The 9,470-nt window shown below is 54.9% G+C and overlaps 4 protein-coding genes across 4 annotated transcripts in view; 2 read left to right on the top strand and 2 right to left on the bottom strand.

The window, feature by feature from the left end:
• Positions 1–2,019, top strand: part of H257_09683 (hypothetical protein) — a gene marked incomplete at its 3' end in the record, with an annotated part of 2,947 nt that extends 928 nt beyond the window's left edge. The window contains exon 3 of the mRNA XM_009835980.1: positions 92–2,019. Within this exon, the coding sequence (XP_009834282.1) occupies positions 92–2,019 (1,928 nt within the window). The remainder of the gene's footprint in view (positions 1–91) is intronic.
• An 879-nt stretch (positions 2,020–2,898) lies between these two features.
• Positions 2,899–3,486, bottom strand: H257_09682 (hypothetical protein; the record flags this gene model as incomplete). Its single annotated transcript, XM_009835979.1, has 3 exons — positions 2,899–2,931; positions 2,990–3,164; positions 3,227–3,486. The coding sequence occupies 3 exons, from the start codon at positions 3,484–3,486 to the stop codon at positions 2,899–2,901; spliced, it is 468 nt and encodes a 155-aa protein (XP_009834281.1).
• A 109-nt stretch (positions 3,487–3,595) lies between these two features.
• H257_09681 (hypothetical protein) lies at positions 3,596–4,396 on the bottom strand. The gene has a single exon (XM_009835978.1). The coding sequence runs from the start codon at positions 4,361–4,363 to the stop codon at positions 3,623–3,625; it is 741 nt and encodes a 246-aa protein (XP_009834280.1). The 5' UTR covers positions 4,364–4,396; the 3' UTR covers positions 3,596–3,622.
• Positions 4,397–4,586: 190 nt separating this feature from the next.
• Positions 4,587–9,194, top strand: H257_09680 (hypothetical protein). Its single transcript, XM_009835977.1, has 6 exons — positions 4,587–4,671; positions 4,751–4,999; positions 5,077–5,839; positions 6,229–7,891; positions 8,284–8,715; positions 8,810–9,194. Exons 1-6 carry the CDS (start codon positions 4,612–4,614, stop codon positions 9,135–9,137), a joined length of 3,495 nt encoding a protein of 1,164 aa, XP_009834279.1. The 5' UTR covers positions 4,587–4,611; the 3' UTR covers positions 9,138–9,194.
• Positions 9,195–9,470: the final 276 nt, after the last annotated feature.

The following is a 9,470-nucleotide window of genomic DNA, read 5'->3' as shown; positions in this document are numbered from 1 at the left end:
CTTCCCACTGCAGCCCCCAACACCACTGCCCCTGCAACTCCTGAGCCTACTGCCACTACTCCTGTTATTACCACCACCCTTCCCACCCCAGCCCCCAACACCACTGCCCCTGCAACTCCTGAACCTACTGCCACTACTCCTGTTATCCCTACCATCAGCCTTCCTACTCTAGCCCCCAACACCACTGTCCTTGTCGACCTCTTGACGCCGACTACCCCCAACGTCACCACGCCTGCGGTTACCCCTGCCGTCACAAACAGCACCGACCCCACATTGAAGCCACTGACAACCATCGCCGTCACCACGGACTTGCCCATCGTGACCAAGAAAGTGGAGGACAATGTCACGGGCACCACGTTTGAGATCTTGAACGGCACCAAAGCCCCCGTGACCACAGTGGGCTCGGACGACCTAATAGACTTGACCCCTTCCCCGTCCAAGCTGAACCCGTCCAATCCCGCGCCAGGGGGCGGCAGCGATGCGCCGGAAGCCCCGGCACCAGCTCGCCCGATCTCGGCTGCTCGCACCGCCGCCCCTCCCGGCGGCGGCCTCGCGGGACCCTCCGACATCGTTCCATCCGAAGCAGCCGTGTCCGGCGCTGACACCCCCGGCGACAAGACTAACCGGTACGTGTTCAACGCCGTGGCGGGTCTCACGCTGGTCTTCCTCGCGTTCTTCCACTACTTGGCCATCGACCCTTCGTTCCTCGCGCCCGAGTCCGTGGCCGGGGCGTTGGTCGCCCCCAACTCGTGGGAACTCCCGTCCTTCGCCACGTTCATGCAAATGGTGGCCGTCGTGTCCTGCGCCAACGTAGACACCCCCCACGCAATCTTTGTGTCGTTCACCGACTCGTTTTCATGGATCAATTTTATCGTGCGCGGGTCCGCGTACACGGCCAAGTCGCCGGTCGTGGCGTCCAGCCTGGTACTTCTGTCGACCCCGTCCCACCGCCGCGCCCTCACCGCCGACGTCCAAGTGTCCGCCACCTCGTACGACGCGTTCGGGTTCTTCCAGTTTGCGCTACGCTCCAACGTGTTTGAGTTTGACTTGTTTGTGCGCGCGTGGACGTTCTTCTTCATTGCCGTTATGATTCTCCTTGTGCTTGTGATTACGACCGCGGTCGTGTCGCAGATCTCGGGCCGTCGGACGCCGTTCACCCAGTCCGACTCGGGCAGCTACACGTCCACACTCAAAGAAGCCAGTCGTCGCATGCAAGGGTTCACGGTCTGGTTTATCACCATGGCGGTGCTTCCGCTCTCGACCGTGTCCATGTACGAGTTGATGCGCGACATCACGTCAGCTGCAGGATTTGGCTCGATCACGGGCATCTTTGCGCTCCTGGCACTGGTGGTGCTGGGCGGGGGCATCGTAGCCGCCGGCTACGTCGTCCTCCGCCAGTCGGAAGTCCAATTGAGCAAGTACCGCACCAAGATTACGTTTGGGGTGTTGTACACCAACTTGAAGTTTGAATTCCGGTCGTTCTTTGCCGTGTCGCTGCTGGTTCAGTATGCCACGGGGGTGCTATTGGCGGGGGTGGTGGCGCCGTCTATCCAGATGGTGTTGCTCATTGCGTTGCACGGGGTGTACGTGGCGTTGCTGGTGTTGCTCCGGCCGTTCGTGACGACGTGGCAGCTTGTGTTCACGTTCGTGTTTGAAGCTGTGTTGGTAGCCGTGTTCGGGTTGGTGTATGCGATGGCGTACACGACCAGCACCGACTCCAAGCAAACGTATGCGTATGTCGTGGTGGTGCTCGTGTGTGTGGTGATCGTCCTCATGTTTGTGCGAAGTCTTGTCAAGCTCTGGACGTTCGTTACCGGTGCAGGGGGCGCCCATGATGACGTCAACTCGACCCGAACCCAGTGCACGATCCCACAGCTGCACTCGGCCGAGTTCAACAGCAACCGCGGGGTCGACACCATCTCGCTCAACAGTGGCAGCCTCCCTAGCGACCACTACATGGCCCTCACGACCCCATCCAGGACGGTCAAGCTCGTCAATACGAGCGCCAAGCGATTTTAAATGGGATTTGTCGTATTCTTTTTGGGCTGTCAGTCGTTCTTTAGCCAAGTGCATGCAGCAGACTGTACTGGTAACCCTGCGTGGCCTTGCTGGGGCCATCTACTGTAGTATGTAGCGTACGCCACCATTTGTATGCAAGGCACGTTGATCGTGCTACCTTCAAAACGTTAGAAATGTCCAAGTGAAGTGCTAGGTGTCAACAACACTAGAAGTGGATAGGTAAATAGACACTGGTACTTGAAGCGCTACAATGTATCTTGCTAGCCATACAATACAGTATTGCTGGAATGAAACGGCAGGCGGTTTCATGGGGCATATACGAGGCACAATCTGATTTACAGTTACATTTTTAGTATATACGCCACGGATTTCCAGTATTTACGCCACAGATTTCCAGTCGTCGTCGCTTCTGAACGCTGCGACGACTCGTTGCTTTGCGGAGGGAGTATGGGTTTGTAGGGGGCTTGTGGCTACAGAGGGGGTTATAGTAGTACTGTTAAGTACTTCGAGGTACAGTAGTACTACGTAGTAGTTGCTGTTGTGGTTATGAAGGTTAGTTTCATACATGTAGTGCCACACCAATGGTACAATCGGAGCTTGTTAACGATCGTCATGCATTGAATAGACCACATGTATACATTTATCATACGACTGATAATTCGAATCACGCGCTGCTTGAGTACACGGAGTACGCTTTTTCTGTCGTGGTTCTGCAAGTGGCACAGAAACTAACACTTATGAATGGTAGAGTAACAAATTTGGCTCCGTCGGGACTTCGGCAATGCACGATACGCTTTGGATTGGCTGCTGTAACGGTTTGCATGACCTTGACGAGCATTGCCATCGCCGAACACGACGGCCACCGATACATATCATGATCTACGCCAAGGTCCGTTCAATCAAGGCCGAGGCCTGACACGCAATGTCATCGAGTCACGTACACCTTCTCCCAACACCCTCACTACTGTACTGTAATACAGTACCCACCACGACGACACTGCTCCCACGAACGCTCGTGGTGCTGGTGGTTCTGTCCTCCGCGCCGGTCGGAAGTCCAATTGAGCAAGTGCCGCACCAAGATTACGTTTGGGGTGTTGTACACCAACTTGAAGTTTGAATTCCGGTCGTTCTTTGCCGTGTCGTTGCTGGTTCAGGATGTCACGGCGATGTCAATTCGGCTTATATGGTGTTGCTCATTGCGTTGCACGTGGTGTATGTGGCGTTACTGGTGTTGCTCCGGCCGTTCGTGATGACGTCGCCGCTCGTATTCACGTATGTGTTTGAAGCTGTGTTGGTAGCCGTGTTCGTGTTGGTGTAGGCGATGACGTAGACCACCAGCACCGACTCCAAGCAAACGTTTGCGTACGTGACCACTCCATCTACAGCCAAGACGCGGCTCCTCCTCGTCTCCAGTTGATCGTTCACAGCAACCGCGGAGCTGACGCAATGGACACGAACTCGCTCCATAGTGGCAGCGACGTTCGACACCCCCGCCAACACTGTCAAGCTTGTAGACACGGATTCACTGGAGATTTTAGTCGAGTAACCGTGGAACGAGGGGTAGTTATTGCAACCAGCGCATGTTACGGCATACTACCCTTTACTACACACTAAGCAGCGGCGATGTGTCAGTGGGAAACACGATTTCGTAGTAGCTCTTGCCCTCGTACTTGTTGGCGAGGGTTCCGAGTTGGTTGTACGCGAGGACGCACATGACGACGCTGATGAGCATGTTGGACCCGTCGTCGATGAGGTAGATGTAGTCTAGAGCAACTTCGTTGTACATGAGCACCCCAATGACAAGGGCCACCGCCGACGAGACCACGTTGTCCACGGCCTCGGCAAAGATTGGCATGAGCTTGAATCGCTTGGGGCCGGTGCGTTTCTTCTTTGGGTGCCGCCGCTTCCTGTGAGCCTTCTCCGCGTCGCTAATGAATAGCTTGATCACGTCGTCTTCGTCCACAAACACAAGCGCAATAGCGATGGCGGCGATCATGGCGATCGCAGACGTGATGATCAGTGGTCCTGCGTGAGTTCGGGGCTCGGGGGTGTAGAGATCCCCGAGTTGGTCCATGAATATGACGACCCGAAACATGATCACTGTGCTCCACTGACAAAGAAGCATCATGTCCATTTGTAGGTAGGTCAGTTTCCCGTCAAGGTCGAACTTGAGGAACACGACGACCAGCACCATCACGAACCCGTCTACGATGCTGTCGACCGCATCCGCGAACATTGCGTTCACGTTGGACGCGAGGAACATGCCCATCTTGAGCACCACGAGCAGCGTGTTGATCGTGATGCCAGCCACCACCGTCGCGCGACCGCTCTTGATCACCGCCATCCTCTAATGCCCTTGATGGATCGATAGATCGATGGAATCACTTGAACTCATTTCCGTACAGATATTTTAGCACTAGCCACGACCTGACAATGGTGAGTACTTTGACATGCAATTCTGGTGAGGCATTGATATTGTCCTGCGATTGGCGGGTGCGATGCCGCGCTGTGATTGGGTAAAATTTCCAGCTCTAAACGAATGGTCCCGTTCTGCACCGTCGCCGAAACGGCATCAAACAATTGTTTGCTGTCATGGACGTCTTCTCGGAACTCCGCCGCCACGCCGGTGGCAACCATCCCCAGAAAGTCAAGGTACCACGTAACATGCATTGCTTGCATGCTGTTGCCTATTATATGACGTCATCATGACGTTACACCTGTACTTGCGTAGCTCAATGTTGTCTTGGCAGCCATCACAGACGTGATCCACGATCGCCGTGGACCAGGTCAGCGCGAAGATCACCCCATCTCCAACACAGAATACTTTGCCGCGCTCATGACAGCACTCGAGTCCAACGACAGCAGCTCGCATGCCCAGGAGATCATGCAACTGCTGACGATGGTGCTGCCCGAAGTGCACGACGCCGTGCTGCGCACGAAATTCGATGCCGTTGCCCACGCTATGATCCGCATCATGCAGGTACTACCGCAGCCAGTGTAATAGCCACCAACCACACAACTTGGCTTTCCAGCTCGCTTACCACGTTCTTGGTGTAGTCGAACGAAGAAGACATTTCACTGCTTCGGTCGAGCCTCGTAGCGTTAGGCATGGTCATTCAAGCACAAGAACCCAGCGCAAGCGTGTGGAATCACCCCACGACGCTCAAGTACTTTCACGTGCTGCTAGCGTTGGCGGCGGACCCGCGGCCCAAGATCCGCAAGGCGGCGCAGTCGTCCATCGTCAAGATCCTCGAAGTACATGCCGACGCCCACTGCGACACGCTGTCCACGCATATTGCCTCGTTCGCCGAGAACATCCTCGCGTCCGCGGTGGCCAAGGACCAGACCAAGGTGCTGCAACTCGTGGGCTTTCTCGGGTCGGTGCTGCCGCTCCTGCCTGGCAAAGTGGTGACTAGTTTGACCGAGGCCCTGCTCAAGCTGCTTCAGACCAACCAAAAGACGCTGGCGTTGGTGACGCTCGAAGCGTTCGACGCAGTCGTCGTGTCGCCGTCGTCGCGCTTGTCGGCCGAATGTCTCACCTCCCTGCTCACCACCGTCCTGTCCCTTGACAGCAACATCCACGATCAGCAGCATGCGATCCTACTCATTCAAATCACATGCCGCGCCCTCGCCCGCCTCGAGCCGCTGCAAAGCACCCGCGAACTCCTTCCCCGCGTCGTCGTTGCCATGTGCACGTACTTTGAAAGCCAACACACCCAGGTACACCGCAAGTGCGCCGAACTTCTCAACGTAGCCCTGCAAGCGTGCTTGAACCTTGGCCCACACCCGTCTGTCCAACGTGTGCTGTTTTCCCTCGAAGGTAACCAACTTGACGCGCTCCATATATATAAATATATATATATATATATATATAGTGTATTTTACCCAAATTTAGACTTTTGTGGCATTCTAGCATTTGATCGAATTTAAGCTTGTACAAACTACACGATACAAAGATTGGTACATATGTGGTTTACCGAACTTTGCCGAATCAAGGGTTTCGATTGGCAGAAACTCGACAGGACGTGATTTGATTGGCTTAGGCGGTTCATTATTCCAATCTCCAAAGACATTCTGGTGACGGCTTCAGTTTCGAATCGATTTGACAATATATGTGTATATATATATATTTTGTGATTGATTTCGTTCCTGATCGGGCCAGTCAAACGTTAGAGCTCATATGATTGTTGCATTGTGGTATGCTCGTAGGTCTCTTGACACTGCGCTACCAACACGCATGGTCGTCCATTTTTTCGCTGCTCACGTCCATCGTCGGGTTCTGCGGCGAGAACGCGCACCCAGCGTTCGACTCGATCTTTTCCACCACGGTCGACCTGTACGCAGCCATGGACTCGATGCCCCAAGCCCACGATGACATGCGCAAGTGGTTTACGCGCTTCTTGACGGCGGCCACGACGTCCGTCGGCGCCGAAGTCATGCTGTCGGTCGTGCCGCTTCAGAACGACCACGGCATCGTCGAAGAGCGCGCGTGGCTCATCCCGGTGATCCGCGACGCCGCCAAGGCCGGCCCCGGCCGACTCGAGTACTTTTCGACGGCGATCTTGTCGTTGGCCAAAACGTGCGAAGCCGTGGCCCGCGCCGACTCGACCACCGCGTTGGAGTCCAAGCGCATGCAGGCCCGCACGATGCAGCTGTGGAGCCTTTTTCCGAGCTTCTGCACGCACCCTACGGACATTGCCGGCCACTTCAAGAAAATCGCCAAGACACTAGCCAACGCCATGTCGGACAAGCGGTACCCCGAACTCCAATTGCTCGTGTGCCAGGGGCTGCAGGCGCTGCTCAAAGCCGCCGCGGCCGCCGCCAAGTCGGAGGACGACGATCCGTCCGATGTGGATCAGGCGGCGCTGGCCAAGTTTGCCGCGCGGTTTCTGCCGCTGCTCATCGCGATCGTGGAAGGCCTAGATGCCGACACCGAGTCGGACCGCCTCCAGACGCTCCTGGACACGATCACCAACTACGCGACGCTGGCCGAGCCCGAGTTTGTCCAGAACGTGTTTAAGCAACTCATGCAAACGCTACTGCAAACCACGACCGCCGCCAAGAAGAGCGCCGACCCCAAAGCCCCCGCCGCCGTCGCCATGCTTGCCCAAGCGCATTTGCACATGAGCATCGCGCTGGCGCTAGTGGGCATCATCGACGTGAGCCAAGTCGCGCTCTTGTACCGCGTCGTCAAGCCATACATGCTCGACGACACGGACCCGGTCATGCAAAAGCGGTCGTACTCGGTGCTTGTGACCATTTGCGACACGCATCCCGCGTTCGCCGCCGAGCACTTGACGGACATGATCGAGTCCTTGTCCGAGTCGCTGCTCACGTGCAGCGTGCCGGCAAAGAAGATGCGCCTGCGGTGTCTGCATCAGATCGTCAGGGCCATCGTGGCCGCAGAACACCCCGACACGGCGTTCGTGCCGACGCTCGTGGGGGAGATCATGCTCTGTACCAAGGAAGCCAACGCCAAAGCCCGTGAAGCCGCCTTTGAAGTGCTGCTCGCCATGGCCAAACTGCTCGACGCCCAGGGCAACCTCATGGACTTTATCCAGATGGTGCTGGGGGGGCTGGCCGCGCGCACGCCCCACATGCGCAGCGCGTCCGTGCTGTGTCTGAGCCGCCTCGTATTTGAGTTTGGCCGCACCGAAGTGACGATTCAACAGGCCATGCCCGACCTCCTCCGCACCGTGCTCATGCTCCTCCACGAAAAGGCGCGCGAAGTGATCAAGAGCGTCATCGGGTTCCTCAAATTGGGCATCGCCATCTTGCCCAAGGAAGCCCTCGTCGAGTTTTTGCCGTCGATCGTCAACGGGTTGCTGCAGTGGATTGGCGAAAGCAAAGCTCGGTTCCGTGCCAAAACCAGGTATGTACAGTGTTGTGACATTATGATATTTGGTGAAATCGCTATATCAAAGCACACTGGAACTTCTGATTGGCTGAAAATATACATGTCCTTTCTGTAAAGCCAATCAGATCCACTTAAAATTGGAGTAGCCAAGAATACCCTCGATTTGGGATTAGATGGGGGTCTGTCCCGCTTCCACGATATTATTATTATTCTTGTTGTTCTGGGCTTTTAATTTTGGACCTTTGTCGTTTCTACTGGGAGGGATGTGTTCCACAGTATATATACATCTAATTGTGGTTGGTACGCTGGTGTATTTAGAATGTGTTATTATATTTGTGTGGACCTTGTTTGATACAAACGAGTGGTTAATAGGAATTTTCTTTTTTTTAATACTTTTTATTGACTAGAACGATCATGATGAAGTTGTGCCGCAAGTTTGGCTACGAGTACGTGGCGTCGCTGGTGCCTGAAGCCGACCGCAAGCTCATCACGCACATCCGCAAGACAAAGGAGCGCGAAGACCGCGAGAAGGAGCAAAAGCGCGAGTCCCGCGGCCAAAAATCGTTTGAAGAGTTTATGCAAGACTCGGACGACGACGACAGCGACCACGAAGGCGGTGCCGCTACGACAAAGTCGTCCAAGGGCAACGACGCCGTTGCGCAGCAACGTCCAGCCAAGAAAATCAAAACGGCGAACGGCGCGAGCAACTACATCAAGGAGAACGCCGAGGAAGATATTGTCGACTTCCTAGATAATGCTGCGTTTAAGAACATCGTGCCATCTCGCAAAGCCAAGCGCGTCGAGTCGGATGACGAGTTTGAAATCGCCAAGGATGGCCGGTACGATATATATATATATATATATATATATTATAATGCCAGCAACTGGTCGAGCAATTGTATTTGATTGGTTTTGTTTGGTGCTTTTGCGTAGCATGATCATCCCGGGCATCCCCGACGACGACGACGACGACGACGCGATGGGCGACTCGGAGGACGAAGACGCGGTCCGCCGCGATGTTCAGAAGAAACTGGCCAACATGGGCCTGGACAAGAAGCGGAAGCGCGACGCCGCGCCCGCCGGTCCCACGGCCGGCAACGAATACCGCGCCAAGAAGGCGTCCGGCGACGTCAAGAAGCAGGGCAAAGTCGACCCGTACGCGTACATTCCTCTGGACCCGAAGCTCATGGCCCGCCGCAACAAGCACAGCGCCGTGTCCAAGTTTAGCAAGACTGGCCGCGTGGGCAAGCAGCGAAAGTAACGTACTAGTCGCCACAGTGAGCCCTTAATTCTATTTCCCAACCCTACACTATCCACACGTTTGGTTTTTACGAGTCCTCGTGGATATATATATATATATATGGCGATAGAATGATGGGTCTTTTTAGGTCCAGATGTACTACTATTAATAGTACTACGTAGAAATAGTTAGTTACCTGTACAGTACTTACTAGTATAAGCTTACTACAGTATGTACTTCCAGTACAGCCACCACCCGTCAAAGTTAGAGAGTTAGAGCATCCCCACCAAAGGGCTACAAGTAGTTATAGAATACTATTACCGTTATGGTATACTTCGTACCTGTAATACTACT

The sequence above is a fragment of the Aphanomyces astaci genome, assembly GCF_000520075.1.
Source record: "Aphanomyces astaci strain APO3 unplaced genomic scaffold supercont1.24, whole genome shotgun sequence".
In the NCBI taxonomy this organism is placed as follows: Eukaryota; Oomycota; class Saprolegniomycetes; order Saprolegniales; family Verrucalvaceae; genus Aphanomyces; species Aphanomyces astaci.
Note: the sequence above shows the minus strand (reverse complement) of the source record. Positions and strands in the feature narration are given on the sequence as shown.